This window comes from Megalobrama amblycephala, linkage group LG2 (genome assembly GCF_018812025.1).
Source record: "Megalobrama amblycephala isolate DHTTF-2021 linkage group LG2, ASM1881202v1, whole genome shotgun sequence".
Taxonomy (NCBI): Eukaryota; Metazoa; Chordata; class Actinopteri; order Cypriniformes; family Xenocyprididae; genus Megalobrama; species Megalobrama amblycephala.
In genome coordinates, this window is record NC_063045.1 from 36,911,579 (window position 1) to 36,930,829 (window position 19,251).

General features: G+C 39.8%; 1 protein-coding gene across 1 annotated transcript; it reads right to left on the reverse strand.

Moving 5' to 3' along the window:
• Window positions 1-2,453: 2,453 nt before the first annotated feature.
• LOC125257445 (chondroitin sulfate proteoglycan 4) lies at window positions 2,454-18,719 on the reverse strand. The gene is made up of 10 exons (XM_048173809.1): window positions 18,529-18,719; window positions 16,950-17,113; window positions 12,874-16,392; window positions 12,315-12,788; window positions 11,979-12,155; window positions 11,278-11,476; window positions 11,047-11,178; window positions 10,602-10,777; window positions 5,530-5,707; window positions 2,454-5,431 (listed from the first exon to the last, which is right to left on the reverse strand). Exons 1-10 carry the CDS (start codon window positions 18,611-18,613, stop codon window positions 3,351-3,353), a joined length of 7,185 nt encoding a protein of 2,394 aa, XP_048029766.1. The 5' UTR covers window positions 18,614-18,719; the 3' UTR covers window positions 2,454-3,350.
• Between the last annotated feature and the right edge of the window lie 532 nt (window positions 18,720-19,251).

A 19,251-nucleotide genomic window follows, 5' to 3' on the forward strand; every position in this document is an offset into this window, starting at 1 on the left:
CTGTGGCAGGACAAAAATTGGACTAACGTCAAAAATGGACTTATTAAGGCTGCGAATTAATATGTACAAGGAGATGAGGAACTGCTGCGTGCTTTTACTGACGGAAACATGGCTTAAAGGTGATAAAGAGGATCTTTTCGTCGACTGAGAAACCAAAGACTGTTACTGAGTTTTTGAAATAAGCGCATGCGTAAGAACAACCCCCCCTCCTTTCGAGGGAACGCCTCCCAAAACTCGTAAACACTCGTATTGGAACACGAGTGTTTACCACCGGCATTCGCTGTATCGTGTTAGTGGATTCATTATGTCGGACTCACCGCAGGTAACTCATAATCTGCAGTTGTTACTCCTGTCTCCGGACAAAAACATCGCATGCGGCGCCTGTGGAGTGTGGAAAGTTACTGGAGCGCGCAGCCGCGATCGTCTCTCACAAGGAACGTCATGGCAGTGAGTGACAAGCCAGAGGGCCAATTCGCGCACGTCTCTCACAAGGAATGTCACGGCAGTGATTGACAAGCCAGAGGGTGATCGCGTAAACGATTGGCTGATGTTTTTAAGGCCCTACCTCGTGCACAGATGATGTATATTAATATTATTCCTTTTAGTGCACCTAATAAATAGTCTTTTATCAGTTAGTAAAGACAGTTTGAAGTAATATTGCAAAAATGTATAAAACAAAACATCCTCTTTAGCACCTTTAATGACAACATACCAGATTCGGTACTCCAGATCAGTGGCATGCTACTCCACCGACCGGAGTCAGTTGTCGGGGAAGACTCGAGGAGGTGAACTTTGCGTGTATATCAACGAAGGTTGGTGCACTAACTGTTCCATTATTAGCACTCACTGCTCTGGAAATGTTGAATACATGACCATCAAATGCCGGCCGTATTATCTACCGCAAGAGCTCACAGCGGTGTTCATTGTTGTTGTTTATATTCCTCCGAGCGCAAAAGCTAATGAGGCGCTAGCAGAACTACATGAAAACATAGTCTCTCTCCAAAACAAGTACCCTGGCGCATTTTATGTGATTGCTGGAGATTTTAACCATGTAAATTTGACGGACATTACACCAAGGTTTTACCAACATGTTACTATCGCGACCCAGGGGAATAACACCCTCGATCGTGTGTACACAAACAGACGCGGAGCCTACAAAGCATTTCCTCTTCCTAACCTTGGACTGTCTGATCATATCTCTGTTATGCTTGCTCCCTCCTATAGCCCTGTTGTGAAGACAATGAAACCAACACAAAAGTCAATTACAGTGTGGCCCATTAATGCTGCCTCTGTGTTGCAACACTGCTTTGAAAGTACTGACTGGCAGGTCTTCAGGGAGGCAGCAACAGATGCTGGAGAGGTGGATCTGGAGGAGTATGCATTCTCTGTCACCTGTTACATAAGTAAGTGTGTGGATGATGTTACTACTACTAGGACAATAACTATCCACCCTAACCAGAAGCCCTGGCTAACTGCTGAGGTCAGATCACTTCTGAGAGCACGAGATTCAGCATTCAGGAAGGGCGACACAGAGGCGCTTCGAGTGGCAAGGAGGAATTTGAGTACTGGCATTAAAGGAGCTAAGGCTGATTATGCTCTCAAGATACAGGACATTTTTAATATCTCACTGTCAAAAGCAGTTGTACCATCATGCTTTAAATCTGCTACTATCATTCCTGTGCCTAAGACTAATACAGTGTCATGTTTGAATGACTATCGCCCGGTAGCACTCACCCCAATAGTGATGAAGTGCTTTGAGCGGCTGGTCATGACTCAAATCAGTGAGAAAATTGATGCCAGCATTGACCAGAATCAGTACGCTTATAGAAAGAACAGGTCTACTGCAGATGCCGTCTCATCAGTCTTACATCTGGCTCTCACCCATCTGGACACCAAAGACACCTATGTGAGATTGCTTTTTATGGATTTTAGTTCGGCTTTTAATACAATCATTCCACAGACATTGATACACAAACTGGAAATCCTAGGACTGAGTCACTCATTGTGTAACTGGGTACTGGACTTTTTAACAAACAGAAAACAGTCTGTAAAAATCCATAATACATTTTCTTCCACCATTGTTCTTAACACCGGCTCACCGCAGGGCTGTGTCCTGAGCCCAATGTTGTACACACTGCTGACATATGATTGTTCAGCCAGACACCCGAGTAATCATGTTGTCAAGTTTGCAGACGATACTGTTGTGATGGGACTCATTTCTCAGAATGACGAGTCAGCCTATAGAACGGAGGTGGAACAAATGGTGGCCTGGTGCAAGGATAACAACCTTTGCATCAACGTGGAAAAGACTAATGAAATTATTGTGGACTTCAGAAAAACCAAAGGGAGGCACCCCCTTCCCATTTTATTGGGGGGGTTGAGGTGGAAGTTGTCTCCAGCTACAAATATCTAGGAGTACATATCAATGATGACTTAAAGTGGAAATCCAACTGTAATGGTCTGGTAAAAAAGGCTCATCAAAGGCTGTATTTTCTGAGGAGGCTTAAAAAGGCTGGTTTGGGAACTACAGTTCTCACATCTTTTTATAGGTGTGTGGTGGACAGCATTTTAACATCCTGTATAACAGTGTGGTTTGGAAACTGCTCTGTAACAGATAGGAAGGCCCTAGAGAGTGTGGTTAAGACGGCAGAGAAAGTCATCGGTTGTAGTCTCCCTGCAATTGGAGATATATACATCAACAGATGTAAGACTAGGGCTGCAAGTATCATGAAAGACTTCTCTCACCCTGCCAATAGACTATTTGACCCTCTTCCCTCAGGCAGGAGGCTGTGCAGTATCAGAACTAGAACATCAAGGTTAAAAAACAGCTTCTATCCAGAAGCTGTGAGACTTCTTAACACTGCCAACTGCAGAATGGACAAACTGAACTTGCTGTCCTAAATTAGATTGCACTAACTTTATTACTATGCTGCTAATTTTTAAGGGTTTTTAGTGTGTGGAAAGACTGTACCCATATATTAATATGGGCTTGTATTATCTGTTGCTAACCGGACCTCAGTACATATTTCCTTCCAGCTCATGTACCATGCTTTGGAATGACAATAAAAATCCTTTACCTTACCTTTACCTTTAAATGAACATGTTAAAATGAGTTATTTGGCAAATTTTCCCTTGACACTAAGCCAAGAGACCTTCAGTCTACAAGGTTAAAATCCAAATGGTGACAATAGTATGAGTAGATATTTAAGTTTCTCAGTTTATGGTATGAAACTTGCAAACATACTTTCTTCTGCCAGTAATGCTAAGAGTTGGCTCTGATGATGGTCATGCACAATGATAGTTCACAAAATTTGTTCAAGCAACATCTGGAAGTGATAAAAAGAGTTGAGTCAAACCCAGTACTGGTTTTGTTTAAGGGGTGGTGTTGCTGGTGAACACTGCTGGGCAGAATCGGGGTCAAGTGGACTCCATGTGCAAAGGAGAAATGGAGACACAGCTGGCACCAATGCTCCATCATGCACTTCCCCTAAAACAGGGCTGCCAGGGCAGCTTGGAGTGAGTGGGGTTACTATGACCGAAGGAACAGCAAGACTTCTCTCAGGCTGACCCATATATGGGCCTCTGGCTAAAATATCTTCACTAGGGTTCCCAGTCAGATCCTGTATCATTGCCGGGTGGGCCCGCTTTTCCCTGCGGTGCCTGAAGACAAGAATGAGAACCACAAGAATGATAATCAGCAGGAGACAGGCAAGAAGTGGCAGGATGATGAGCAGGGGATCAGATGCAGGTCTTGGTAAAGACTCCATCCTCACTAAAGTATTTTTTGGGGAGGGGTCCATCTTGCCCATCGTGGTACGGGGCACATGAGGAACCGTTGATCTGCTTCGTGTGTGGTTCCCCCAGCGGTTTCGGGGTTTCAGCTTTGAAGCAGTCCTGTGTGGTCTTGTTGTTGGATCTAAGTGAGATGGAGGGTACATGGGTGACATAGCATTTGTTGTTCTGTTGTAAGTCGGCAACTTGGTCGGATCTAAAAGCATATGCTTTCCTGTAATGGGGTCAAAAGGTAATACTAAATACACAAATTCACCCATGGCAGGCTGAACATTGGCTGCCTTCAAAAGGAAAACAAATGAGTCATTAAGTGGATGGACTGCTGTGACATTGTACCTGGCCGCTGTTGCGTTTCCATAAATGGTTTGGAAATAGATGTTTTCCTCTATGGCAACTCTACCCTGTTCCACATCCCTGAACGTGAAGGACTCCACCGAGTGAGAGGCTCCTCCAAGGTCAAATGTGACTTTGACTAGCTTGCCATGTTTCGGCGGCTCAAGAATTTCAAAGATGGGATCGCTAGCACTAAGGGAGGCCAATTCTGTTGCATCAAGGACATCCTTTCTTAGCTTCACTGGGATGCCATCTGGGATCCTGACATGCTCTCCAAGGTGGATCAGTGGCCTGACTGTGATGTTTACTACCTGGTTGGTCAGGTTACTCTCAGATGTGAAGACTGTGAACTCAAAGCTGTCTTGAGAGGATGACAGGTCAGTCATGTTATAAAATAATCTGCCAGTGTGCAGGTCCTCTTGGTCAAAGTGTGTGACCGGCTTTTCCATAACCATGACACTCCCATGCCTTGGTGGGCCTGTAACTAAATACTTAATGAATGCATCTTTCTCATTGGTCACTGCAGCCAGATGTTCGAATGTCAGAGTCACTGTGGTCTGACCTTGCAACAGAGTCAGTCCAGTGTTGTTGACCACACTGATGGTGATATTCTCTACCTCTATGCTGAAGAGCTTGTAGAGTGGTCTGTGGAATCCATCAGTTATACTGAAGTAGATGACCCCTGATGAAGGTTCCCCGTTTTGTACAAAGTGCACCCTTCCATGATTTACATCAGCCTGGGTGAAAGTGATAACAGACTTATTGAGTTGACCCTCCAAAGCAAGGAAGCCATTTTTGGGCTTGCTGATTACTGTATAATAAAGCTCCTCAGGTGGAGTGTCTTGGTCCTCCACATAAAGGTTCTCAGGGTCCAAAGTCACAGTGTCCCCTTTGACCACTTTGAGTCTAGGGGATCCCGTCTTGAGCACAGGAGGCCGGTCATTAACAGGGGTCACAGTAATATTAAATATTTCTGATACTATATAGTCTGCATTCTGGGGTCGTTGAGCAAGCTTTCCTTTGGGGTTTAGCCACACGTCAAATGTGAAGTTATCATGAGTGGTCTCAGAGTCATCATGTACATAAATAATTCCATGCTTATGGAAGTTGAATTGGGAGAACTTTAGTCTTTCATGTGTCTGGTTCTTTTCACCTACAACAATTGTACCGTAGAGGGGTGGAGTTGTGATTTCGTACCAGACTTCATAGAAATGACGTTCCGCTTCATCTAATTTTCCCAAAAGGTTGGAGGCATCCAATTTTGATTTATCTATGAGAACACTACTACCCTCAGCGACAACAGCCCCTGAATAATGAATATGAAGTAGTTAGTGTAAAGATAATATATTAATTGTGTTCAATTTGTTTTTCAAATAAACATCATGAGAAGTCAGAAAGCATTACCAGTATTTGTACAGAGTGCACTCCTATGCTCCGGGCCAATATTTTCATAAGAGATGTGGATATTAAAGATGTAAGCTTGGAGGGATGCTGGGGGGCATGACGCATTGAAGGTGAAGGAATCTGTAGCACTCCAGGCAACAGGTTTAGTCTGTGCATACAGCACAGCACGTTCTTTCACCTAAAATATTAGAGGTTATTAAGCTTATTTTTAAGTTAGAATGATCACAGAAATGCCATTTAATATCACAATTCACATATTTGTTATCACATATTTGCATTATTTTCTTCTTAAGTATATTAATATTTACATTTTGAATATTTAGATAAAGCTAATTATGTTGAAGAGCCATATTTTTAATAAGTGTTTTAGAATTTCTTTTTTTTTTTTTTTTTTTTTTTTTGAATTTCCCTAATATGGTTGGCTTAGGTAACATGCAAGAGAGTGAAATTAAATTCTAAATTTGTTACAGCCCACACAAACATTGTGATGCCAAAAAAATAAATGTGTGGAAGCAGATATAGGCTGGTGGTGATGTCATGACAGTGACTACGTTTACATGGACAGCAGTAATCCGATATTAACACGATTAAGACAATACTCTGATTAAGAAAGGACCATGTAAACAGCAATGTTTTATTACCTTAATCCGACTAAAGTCATACTCGAAGTAAACACAAATCGAATTAAGACAGGTGGAGTATTCCTATTTTAGTCGCATTATTGGAGTGCATTGTAGACATGTACACACCTTAATCACACTATTAACGTCATGTGGCAGTTTTCGCCGCACTTTGCTACAGGACACATACCGTTTTGACGGCAAACGAGAGCAAGCTTCAAGCAAGAAGCCACAAATCAAATTCCTCTCACCTCATCTCTCATCCAGAACCTCTGAGTTTGTCGTGGTGGCATGAATGAAAGTTGCCAAATTAAAGTACAGGAGGCCTGTTGCTGGAGAATTTGTATCCACCGTTGTATTTACAGAGCCCCTCACATGAGAGGGAAAATAAATAGTAGCCTAGGCTAAATCGTGCAAACGGTTTACTAATTTGTTCCCTCAATTTATAAATCATGCGCGTATCATTTATAAATCGAGGGAATTTAATTAGTAAATCGTGCGCACAATTTATTTATTTTTTCTTGCATGTCATGTGCAGGGCTCCGTATCTATTTGCACATATATTGCATGTCAAATAATTAACTGCACTTGAAGCTTTTGTAAGATTCAAAATGAAACACCCAAAACTGTATATGGCACAAACTGTGTGGTGATACGTGAAATTCTGTAGAGAACGTCGGACGGCGTGCCGTGGGGACGTAATGACGTTTGTCCTTAATCGATCTATGTTATATAACATGTAAAACAGGAACATGAAAGGAATATTTTAAAGGCAACTCATGTAAACACCTTAATCATAATATTGTCTTAATCAGAATAAGGTCAGTAATTAGATTACTGCTGTCCATGTAAACGTAGTCAGTGACATGAGGCAGTCAGGTGTAGACTTGCTTAAGTTGTTTGCCCATGTTTCAAACTTGCAATACCACAATATATTACCAAATTACAACTTTATATGCTGTTACATATATATGTGTGAAAAAATAATATGCATTACATTAACTGTGCTTGCATTTTGATGCATTGTATTTTTAAAGCTGCTGTAGGGAGTTTTTAGAAAACGTTGACTTAGCCTGAAAATTTGAACAAGCACAACTAACAGGTCACTCCCCCTTGCTCTATGTTGCGCTACAGCCCTCCCTCCACAGCTCCTCCCCCATCACAATGGAGCCTGCCGTGAACGCGCAGGCTAGTAGCAGGCAGATAAACAGTTATGGCACATTCACTGGTACAGACGAAACATCAACAATATGATTTTCACTATGGCCTACCCATACTTTGACTAAAATCTTGGTCCTCAAAACATTACGTATTTTGCAATACATGTAATGTAACTATATGACGTTGCACTATTTCTATAAGTAATAAAGAGCTAGTATGATAATATAACGGTAACTAACGTATCGTTACAGTATGCAAGTAATTATTCTATCGATATGTAATGCTAAATAAGGTTTGCTAGTACATTATTTCAGCAACATGACAAGCCAGTGAATTAGTATGTTTCAATAGTTGCTTTGCACAGTGCGTGACATTTTATCTGTATGTTATGCGGCTAGAGTTTTGACACCGAGTCAATGGGCTCCGACGAGGAATTCACACCCACAGCGCCTTCGAGGAGCCAACGGGCAGAGAGAAGAGGAAGCATCAGGCAGTAAAAAAATACATTTTTACAAAAGTTACCTACTGCAGCTTTAAGGCTTGCATTTTTATGGGCTGAAATTCAACATGGTTGTATATTTAAGCTGTGAATATTTAAATTCAAAACATTTCACACACATTTTCATTATTAAAAATTCAATAATTTATATTCACCTTTCAGATTTCACTTCCAAAATATTAATTCTGTTTAAATATACAACCTATAATATTCGACTGGCAATTTTCGGTCCATTTTATTTTGCTTTACAAATTCGCTTCTACAAATTCACTTCCACAAATTCAGTGGTTCAAATTCGGTAGAAAATTCAACATTTCACATCCGGGAACTGCTGGAAAAGCAGTAGAGTGCCGATGCATGATCTCCATCTGCTGTTAGTCAGCTTCAGCAGCCGGTGCTGCTAGCGTCTGTTTACGAAGTCCAAAGCAACCGTTAGAAACAGGTCATTCATTCATAAAAATGGATTTACAGAAATAGAGCAAGCTCTAAGTGAATGTGTGATGATTATCAGGGACAGTATAAATGCAGAAAAGCTGATAAAGACACAAAAGCTGCATTTATGTTTAATTCAGTGTCTTTACAGTTACTTTCCCTGTGTAGGCTACATAAGTAGCTTTCTCTTCAGTGAACGAGATTATAACGTTATTCCCCGATGCTGATGTACAGATTAAACGCTTAATCTGAGGAGACATATATTTCTCTCTGTCGTTTAGTTTCCTGAACTTTATATCGCGCCGCTGTGTTGTAATACTAGGGTTTTCCCCTGCCATCAGGACATATGAAACACTTAACACAGCTTAATGGACTAGTACAGTGATATAAAAGACAAACTCGCACCTTATTGGTAATGTAGGTTATACTATACAGACTCCAAGAAAGCAGATACTGGCATAAAGTTGGTTTGACGTTGAACGTTTGATATTCGCAAATTTAGGGACCGTCTCTAAAGTTACAACATTGGTATTCACGTTTCTACCTTCAATAGTATTTGAAGAGAATGATTTACAGTCACAAAACCAACTCTAAAGTGTTCATCTAGGTGTCAGGTCGAAAAGTGATGTGCCCTATTCTCTCTCTCTCACACACACACAAACACACACATGAACTCACACAAATTCTTGCATGCACATGCACACACATATTCAAACACACCCAACTCAAAGTACATACACATATCCTTTTTCTTTTTTTACACGTTCATCACACAGTTCGTTCTACTTTGTTAATTTTATTTTTCCTGCTCATATAAATGCTTTGGCAACACAAAGTAAAATTTGTATGAGCAGCAGGATAATATATGAGCAGGAAAAATAAAAATGAACAAAGTAGAACGAATTGTGTGATGAATGTGTAAAAAAAAAAAAAAAAAGTATGTGTATGTACTTTGAGTGGGGTGTGTTTGAATATGTGTGTGCATGTGCGTGTAGAAGAGTTTGTGTGAGTTCACGTGTTCGTGTGTGTGAGAGAGAGAGAGAGAGAGAGAGAGAGAGAGTAGGGCGCATCACTGTTCGACCTGACACCTAGATGAACACTTTACAGTTGGTTTTGTGACTGTAAATCATTCTCTTTAAATGCTATTGAAGGTAGAAATGTGAATACCAATGTCGTAACTTTAGAGATGGTCCCTAAATTTGCGAATATCAAACGTTCAATCAAACCAACCTTATGCCAGTATATGCTTGCTTGGAGCCTATATAGTATAACTTACTTCACAAAAGGTGCGAGTTTGGTCTTTTATATCACTGTACGAGTCCATTAAGCTATGTTAAGCGTTTTATATGTCCTGATGGCAGGGGAATCCTATGACAGAGGAGGAAAACCCTAGTATTACAACACAGCACCGCCATATAAAGTTCAGAAAACTTAACAACAGAGAGAAATATATGTCTCCTCAGATTTAACGTTTGATCTGTACATCAGCATCGGAAAATAACGTTATAATCTCGTTCACTGAAGAGAAAGCTACTTATGTAGCCTACACAGGGAAAGTAACCGTAAAGACACTGAATTAAACATAAATGCAGCTTTTGTGTCTTTATCGGCTTTTCTGCATTTATACTTTCCCTGATAATCATCACACATTCACTTACCGCTTGCTCTATTTCTGCAAATCCATTTTTATGAATGAATGATGACTTACTAGCAGATGCTCTGGTGTTTGTAAACAGCCGCTAGCGGCACCTGCTGGTGAAGTCGACTAACAGCAGATGGAGATCATGCATCGGCACTCTACTGCTTTTCCTGCAGTTCCCGGATGTGAAATGTTGAATTTTCTGCCGAATTTGAACCACTGAATTTGTGGAAGCGAATTCATAAGGCGAAATAAAATGGACCGAAAATCGCCAGTCGGATATTATAGGTTGTATATTTAAACAGAATGAATATTTTGGAAGTGAAACCTGAAAGGTGAAAATAAATTATTGAGTTTTTAATAATGATGTGTGAAATGTTTTGAATTGAAATATTCACAGCTTAAATATACAACCATGTTGAATTTCAGCCTATAAAAATGCAAGCCTTAAAAATACAATACATCAAAATGCAAGCACAGTTAATGTAATGCTTTTTTTTTCAATTAGTGCAATTCAACAAGCTTTTTATTTCAAAAACATTTGGCATTAATTTACTTCCATACAAACCTTGGCAGAATACACTTGCTGAAAAATAGTTTGCTTTTGTCTTGGCTATGCACCTAACCTGCACCAATTCCTCTCTGGAACTAAAAAACACTTCCACACATATTTCTTAAAGAAAGCATTTTAAATAAACTCAGAAGCAGATTTAATAAATACCATGTTTTGGGTGAAGGAGGAGATTTCTTGTGTGGAATTTTCTGCTTGTTTCCACATTATGCTTCCAAATTTTGGAGGCGAGGTCACGGTGTAGGTGATGGTGCGATTCCCATAAATATCATCATAGTCATTTGTGATTATCAGCAGCTCATCTTCAGAAATTATCTTTGAAGAACCTGTGGAAAGGATACAAAGAATAAATTCTTTCTGCATCATTACTTTTTCAATAAATAGGCTAGTCTGAGCTTCACTTCCTACAACCCAGTCCAGCTGCTGCAGTCTGCTACAGCATATTGTCCTTTGGCTACCCTATCTCTTCATGTGAAAGGCACCCTTACTAACCTCTTCATACTAAAAAGTGTAAGCACAGTTTGCACTAGTATGAGTTCGAGTGACATGAAAGAAATGCTGAAAATGGTTTCTTTAAAGCACAATAAAATCGAACCTGGGAAAACTTTGAGTTCTTGATTTTTCTCTAAGCTGATGACCAGAGATTGGGCCGTGACACTGAAGATTTTCCTTGGAGCAAAGTTCACTCCATCATTGACTTGAAAGTGAAATCCTCCTGACAAGGCACCTGTCGAAACATACATACCACAAACCTACTGAGAGATCAAGCAAAATGGCGTATCAAATCTTATGGGCAGTTCTGAAATTCTTTAAAATGTAAACATACCACTATGTACAAACACCAGCTGGCCATGATTGATGTGCTCTTGGGTGAAGTTCAGAACAGGCCTGGAGGGAGCACTCTTCAGGGCTAGATGCCCATTACTTGGTGGAGTGATGATAAACTCTAGGCTCTCAGGAGGAGAATCTGGATCCTCAGCACTGAGGTCTTCAGTGGTTATCTCTGTCACAGAACCTTCCCACACCTAATAAAAGAAATATGATGTTGTCAGTTTTGGTCATGTTTTGTCAAGTAAGGTTTAACATTTTTCAGTAGAAACAATATTTATATATTTCATATCAGAAACCATTTCCGAATGTGATTACTGAGCCTCCTGCTGGTGAAAGTGGGCATCTGAAGACTAGTCCTCCTCACAGTTTATGCTGGTTTAACCAATGTTCTTTAAAATAATCATTCCATGATGGAAATGGGAAAAGATGTGCCAGATTTCCTAGACTAATATTAGTCAAATTTTAGTGCTAGTGCACAAATTGGTTGGGAAGGAGATGAAATCACCCAGGTTGCAGTCATGCTTTACTTTGTGTATGTGTGCATTTTATTTTTGTTTTATATAATTTAATTAAACCATTTAAGTAAACTATTTAAGTTCACAAATACTGTCACATATATGAGAAAGGGCTAATGAGTGCAACACAGTTATCTTTATAGTATTTAATACAAATTAGTTTCAGGGGGGAAAAACTCACCTTGAGGATCCTGTTGACAGTCACAACTGGAGCTTCATCATTTATGGGAGTTATATTGACATAAATCACAAAAGGCAAGCTTTGCTTCCGGATATCTGTATCATTGGCCACCACTGTAAAATTATCAGCCATGGTCTCACTTCCGTCATGAACATAGAATATGAACCCCTGTTCAGCCTGTGGCAAAAAATTATACAATTCTGTTCTTTAACAACATTTATAATAAAGATTAGTACATATACAACATTTTTAAATCTGAAAAATATATTTCCTAAAACAGTGCTGAAGTGCAGAGAGGAACAAATTAAACAAGTGAAGAGAGTGAAAAGAACTCACTTGAGCCCTTGTGAAAGAAGGAATAGGAACACCAGGGATCCTTGAGTGTTCAATCCGGCCATGATGAGGCCCATCGGTTACAAGATAGAAGATTTGGAGTCCATGAAAGTGTTGGTTGACAACTTTGATGATATCCTGAGTGAGAGCTTTAGAAGAACCCTCTATCAGGGTCATATTGGACACCTCTAGTGGGATGTGCAAGGGGATAATATCCACAACGACTACAAGATCACGGATTGTTAGAACGCCATTAGTTACGTCAAGTGAGAAAGAGTCATTAACATATCCATGCTCTGTTTGAACATACTGAATATGCCCTTTATTGATATTTTCCTGTGAAAAGCTTTGGATGGGATTCTCCTGACTGCCACGGTAATAATCTTCTTCTACCATAGATATCCGCAGAAAACCATGAGCGGGTGCCACCTTCACAGTATACACAATCTCATAAGGTTTGTTATCCTCGTGAATAACCTGAAACAGACCACATGAGCATATGAAATAGTCTACATTTCATAACCACGTTATCTGAACATGAGTTTAATAAAGAAAAACTAACCTGGAGAACTTCCTTGTTGATTTTGACAGGTTTTACTTCCTCCACCAAGATTGGGTTATTGTGAATGACACTTGGGGGCTGCTGATGACTCTCAAGGTACACCCTAACTGCCACACTCACATCCAGATGCAGGCCTTTCACCTTACTGGTGAAGTTAAAAAAGTCCTCTAGTGTTTCACTGTCATCATGATGATACATTATATGACCCATCTTCAAGTCATGTTGTGTGAAAGTATTTGCCTTAATACCATTGCATTGAAGAGTCCCATGGCTTGGTGGTAGAAAAACCTCAAAGACCACTTCTTCATCATGCCTGACATCCATATTAGTGGAGATACTGAAATTAGCAACTCTTAAAATGGCTGCCTGGCCTTTCTGGACCAAAATACCTGTGTTGTTGGCCACCTTAACATATGGATCCTGGGCCGACACTTCAAGTAGTGTTGATGTATAGTGCTTGCCATCTGATATGAAGAGGACAAAGCGGCCAAAACTCACCCCTTTGTGAATGAACAGCACTCTCTTCTCTTCCAAGTCCTTCTGATGGAATTGATAAAGCTTGTGTGTGGTGTCATTTACCAGGACTAGCTCACCCATGGGGATCTTTCGTCTGGTATAAAGCAGATCTTTGTCATCAAAGTCTGTGTCAGCATCATGGTAGCACAAGTCTTCCAGTGTAAGTAACCGCTGGCTATCACGCACCACATGGAAAACTTTATCCACAACGCGGACGGGTTTCTCGTCATTAACAAGACGGATGGAAATATTAAATATGGCCTTCATGCCTGAGGTTTTATTTTTCAGAGAGCCAAAAGAGGCTAGGAATGTAAATGCATCATGTGTGGTTTCACTATCATCATGGACATACAAGATGCGTTCCTCCAAAATCTCCTGATTGGTGAACTCTATTATGCTGTCATTGCTGGAAGAGGAATTAGAGAGGTTTATTTTCTTCAGTATCCCAAATTTAGGGCCGCTGATTACAGTGTAGTGTACTACTCTGGAGCTGGGTGTCTCTGAGAAAAGCATTGTCTTAGTAATGACCTTGCTCTCCCCTTCCAAGAGAGAAAGTCCATGATTTCTTAAAATTATATGATGAATATCTGCTTTAATACTGATTCTGAACTCATGAATCCCTGACATGGCAAATTTTGAGAATACTTGAAAGTGAAACATGTCCCTTGTATCATCCTTTGGCCTTTCTAAGAGCTCATATTGCAATTTGTGCTTAGTAATGTAATCTTGGCTAAAGGTAGAGTTCTTTTTTAAAATCTTATTATCGAGAAGAAGATGTCCTCTCCTTGGTAATGTCAACAAACGAATGTAAAGGTCATTTTCCAAAAGTCTTGCACCCTTGGTGACAACATGGAATTCTTGAGGTGTCAATGTGACTTTCTGTTCGCCATCTATCTCTACCTTATTTCTAGTGATTCTGTAACGTATCCAGCGTACTCTAATCAAAAACAACAACTCATCTGTAATGACTGAGCCCACTGTGACTTTGCATTTTAAACTGTCAGTGACATTACTTTGCTGCGTACCATGGAAAGTGCTGAGATATCGAAGACGCTCCTTTTCCAGAAGTTTCTGTGTAAATGTGCCTGTTTGCTTCCACTGCCCACTTGAATGCAGCCTTTGCAGCTCACCATAGATTGGTGGCACTGTGACGTCATAGCGAATGTCCACTGCTTGTTTAGGGACATTCACTTGTACAGCAAGATGTTTGTTACTAATAAAGGTTGCTTCACCTTGGGTTACCTCTACTCCGGTGTTGTTGGCAATCTTGTATTCTAGGGGAACAGCGATGATCCTGAATACCACAGTGTTGCTTACCTTGTCCCCATCACTCACCCTAATAGCCATTCTGGAGTTCTTGATACCTTTGTGGACATAATTCACTTTACCCTGCTCTAGATCGCTTAGGGAAAATGAGGTCACTGCTCGGCCTGGGTGTTCTTCTATTTCTAGAAAACCTGAGTCAGCATTTAGGTTCCCAAGCACTGTGAATATCAGGTCTGTGGAGTTAGTGTCAGGGTCAATGGCTCTGAGGACATCTGTGCTCAGACGACGTCTTGAGTGCTCCAGCAGAATGAAGTTACTGCCCTCAGGGAGGCTAAGTTCAGGAGCATCATTGACAGGTGTGATACTGATGTTGAATCTGTGTAGACGGTTCCCTCTGAGATAGCTAGGCACTTCCTTTTTGCTGCTGGTGAAGATGGAAAACATGAAAAAATCATGTAGGTCCTCAGATCCTCCATGGACATACATGACCCTTTGAAGCCAGAGGTCCAGCATACTGAAGGTGTTCTCACCCAGATCAGGGTCAACATCCAGTCGGAGTTGCCCATGGACCGGCTGCTCTTCAATGCGAAACATAATCTGCGAATGTCGGATCCCAAGCTTACGGAACTCTAGGTTAATCTTTATGTGTTTAGACTCAAGTGGTGCTCGTCCTCCTTCAAGAACCTCCAAATCCTTAAGTAAAAGGACATTTTTCTTGTCCAGCTCAGGTAGGACATCAGTCAAATTTTCATAATCTATAGTAATAATTGATGGACTTGTGGTACTGGGTCCAAGCTGTTTGTCTGTTTCACAACCAACAGAAATATCCTTGGTGACCAATGCTTTTGGAAGGCCCATCCTTTGGTAATTAACTCTGATATTTCGAAGACAACCTTTAAACGACCCTCCTCCTATCCGCTTGCCTACCATAGATAGCAAACCATTCTTGCGGACTTCTGTGTAAGTGCCGATATCCACCCCACCTAGGTACAGAGGCCCAGTAAACTGTAGCGCACTGGCATTTATCCCAAAGCTAGAATTGTGCATCTCCAAACCCAAAGTAAACTGAAGATTCAAAGACGACAAATACAGCCGCAAAATGTGCCATGCCCCATCATTGATGACCATCAAGGAACGCAATACTGTCTTAGTTGCACCTATTTTAAGGATAGAAACCAGGTGACCCTTTTGGATCTCCAGGGCAATATAGTTACTTTGGCCTGCAGAGCTGTATAAAAGGATCCCCTCTGAATTTACTGTATTCAGTTCACATTCAAATACGCCCTCTTGGGGTACATCCCATGCTGGCAGCGACATGTATGCTTTGGAGCTGAAAAAACTTATGGAATTGTTGACAGTGGCTGAAAACTGTGGGCTGCAACCAAGTGACACTTCATGAATCATTTTGTATCCAGAGTAAGGCCTAAGGGAGGATAAAAGGTTATGCTCATTGAACAGAACCTCATCCACGCATCCCCGAAAGCCAGAAGATGTTTTATTTGCTGAGAGGTAGGGTTTTTCCAGATCCCCAACACCACCAACAAAAAGTCCATTGTGGATTTCCAGTTCAAGGTCAGGTCCTGGCATCTTAACAGTTGCTATAGAGTTTTTGTCCACAGTCAGAGTGATGTTGTCATGGTCATGTTGAAGCTCTACTGTATGCCAGATCAGATCATTTAAGGGGATACCCTTCTCAGAACGAACAGTCCGTTCCCCAGATCCAAGCTCAATCCGCACCTGACAGGGATGGACAGAAGATCTTAACAGTGATGTAGGAAATCTTTAAAAAGCTAATTATTACATTAACTGCAGGTAACAGAGTCACCATGTTAGTTTTCCTCAGCATGAAAAGACTTGTCAGCACAGCATGCAAGTGGAAGCAAACAGACTTTTTCTGTCTGGAAGCAACAAGAAATCACTTGCCTTTTGTTTTTGCCCGTGGGTAAAAACATATCTGTTAAGCAGTACTAATTTGCAAGATTCCAACATAGTTTAGCTGATTCATTTAAAATAATCGCAATGTTTCACCATGTAATCTCAGTCTCTTACAGCAATTAAAAACCGCAATGATCTCTTAGCATTCTTACGATAAAACATTCTTTCTGTTTTGCACATGAATCTACATTAGTTAAACTCTATTCTAGCGAATGCATATGAGTAGCGTAAGGATATTAATAAGCAATTAAGTGTTACAAAAAACATCAAATTACATGGTTACAATAAATTGGATATACAGTGTTGTATATGAAGACCTCTTTTCAGTGACATGAATTTGATGCATTTTAATTACTTACCTGTACTCTGCCAGAATGCAGCCCGACCCAGAGGAAGTCCGTCTCTCCAGCTGCCAAGAAAAGCAGGCCACTGGCTCCAGAGGTTCGAAACCGTACATGGAAAGATGTCTGACTAGACAACTCAACTGTTTTCAAATGCACAAAACCATCTCCATAGAAAGAAGCTGCAAAGTAATTTGAACTTGCATCAATAGGCATATACATAAACATTACATGATTTTCACATTTTGCATTTTACAACAGTAAGGGCAAAGGACACATTCCTTAAAACAAAATGTCAGAGGGTAAGATGTTCTGAAAACAAGGTCCAAATAGCTTATAACTTTCAGTGTGAAACATGTCTTGCTTTTTGAGAGATAAAACATAAATTATCACACAATTTCTTCCCCCTAATTCCATCCACTTTTGTCTGTCCTCATATGTGCGGGAATTATTCCTATATACTGTATGTATCTGAGTTAGATGCTGCTTTTGTCCCCAAAAAATTAAGAGTTGTATCGGCCTCAACAGCTCTGTGACAGCTGCTGCTGCTCTATGCCTAAAGCAGTTTTGACTAAGTGCTGTTGTGTCTGCAGCTCTCTAATGCGTTATCAGAATTCAATTAATGCCTTTTAATGTGCTGAATGCCTTTTAAGAGCACAATAGTAAAGCTTAATTTCTAGAGCACTGTGTCAGAGGAGTCAATAGGGATTGGAACAGTGGCTGAGGATATGCTTTTCAAAATGCTAACCATACTAAGTTAGTAGGGGCGGGAAATTATACGTAATTATTTGATTTTTCCACCTGTGTGGAACAGATTGCAAAAGTATGTCCAAGTTACTGTATAAACTAGTCCTGAAACACACAGTAGCAGCAAACAATAAACACCTATTTTAGAAAAAAGAGTCTGTGGCATCCACACTAATGCACTTTTTTTGCTTTAGCATTTTCTTAAAGAAACTGGGATGAAGAAAACATCACAGAAAAGTTGTGCTTGTTACATAACTATGAAATATTTTTACACAAATGAAATATTTGTAACTTGAATAGAGAAGAAATACACCCATAAAAGAATTTAAGAAGCCATGAATATATATCATATTGTTAAACGTTTAAACATTCTTATCTTTCTATTAACGTTAAGACGTTTTTAAAATGCATTTCATTGCAGATTAGGCTACTATCTCTATTTGGCTTTGGACTAGGAGAGGTCGCTTCCATTCATGTTGCAGGAAAACAAAATGAATTTGGACAGATCGGATTAAATCTAATCCCATTTCAGACATGTGCAGAAGTGTCTTTGTACAGTGAGGTATTAATTACTGCTTACATATCACTACATCTAACGTGCCAACGGAATATTTACATTTTTCTGTAGTTTTCATAAATAAAAATCGTTCAATCTGAACGGAATTAAGTCAAATTGAAATTTTACTAAAATAAAACTACAAATTACTGAAAACCACAACAAAATGATATACGACAAAAGTGTTGTTTTAGAGATTAATGACCCATATTATTATATTATATTATATTATATTATATTATATTATATTATATTATTTTATATTATAAATTTCATGGGTTTGCTGACACTCACCTCCGAAAGCTTGTCCGCCAGTCAAAGAGAGCAGTACAAAAACGCTCCACAAAAACTTCTGCTCTAAGGCAATGTGAATCCACATGTTTCATAGCACTTCAGTTCAAATGTGATGTCTAATTTAATATTGCCCAAAGTACGTCCATTGTGCGACCTTAAATCATGGTTAACTTTAAATCACTGTACCTGCAAGTCTGTCCACTAAACAACGTCACGGGCGTGTGACGTGTTACCCCTCCCTTTATGTATTTTCATATAGTAGCCTACTGGTGACACAATTACGAGAGAAAGGTCTCAATAATTGACCAGACTCCTAATACAAATTATTCATTATGTAATGAAACGCAGTGAAATATTAAAACTACAAAATCTGTTTTGGCACGTTTTTGTCATACTTATTTGATCGGTTAGGATAGTGAAACATCATAATCATGTTAAAGCCGATTTTCGAGAGTCACATATTTTGTCATTCGGTTTTTAGTATGTTTTACATATTTATATTGTTGTTTTATAATTAGAGCATACATTTATAAACATTAGCATTTATAATCATACCTTTATAAATAGCCTACAAGAATATGAATCTTATTAGCATATTTACATTTATAAGATCATTAGAAAATAGACATCAATTCAATATTTGCGTTTATTGGTGTGTTTGATATTAGTTTGGTCATAGCACATGCAGAAGTCAAAGTCGTCGAATTATTTTGACAATGACCA

Coding starts and splice junctions, on each gene's coding strand:
- LOC125257445 (XM_048173809.1), bottom strand. CDS start 18,613: ATGTGGATTCACATTGCCTTAGAGCAGAAGTTTTTGTGGAGCGTTTTT. Junction 11,179..11,277: donor GCTGGTGTTTGTACATAGTG/GTATGTTTACAT, acceptor ATGTTTCGACAG/GTGCCTTGTCAGGAGGATTT. Junction 5,432..5,529: donor TGCACTCTGTACAAATACTG/GTAATGCTTTCT, acceptor TTCATTATTCAG/GGGCTGTTGTCGCTGAGGGT.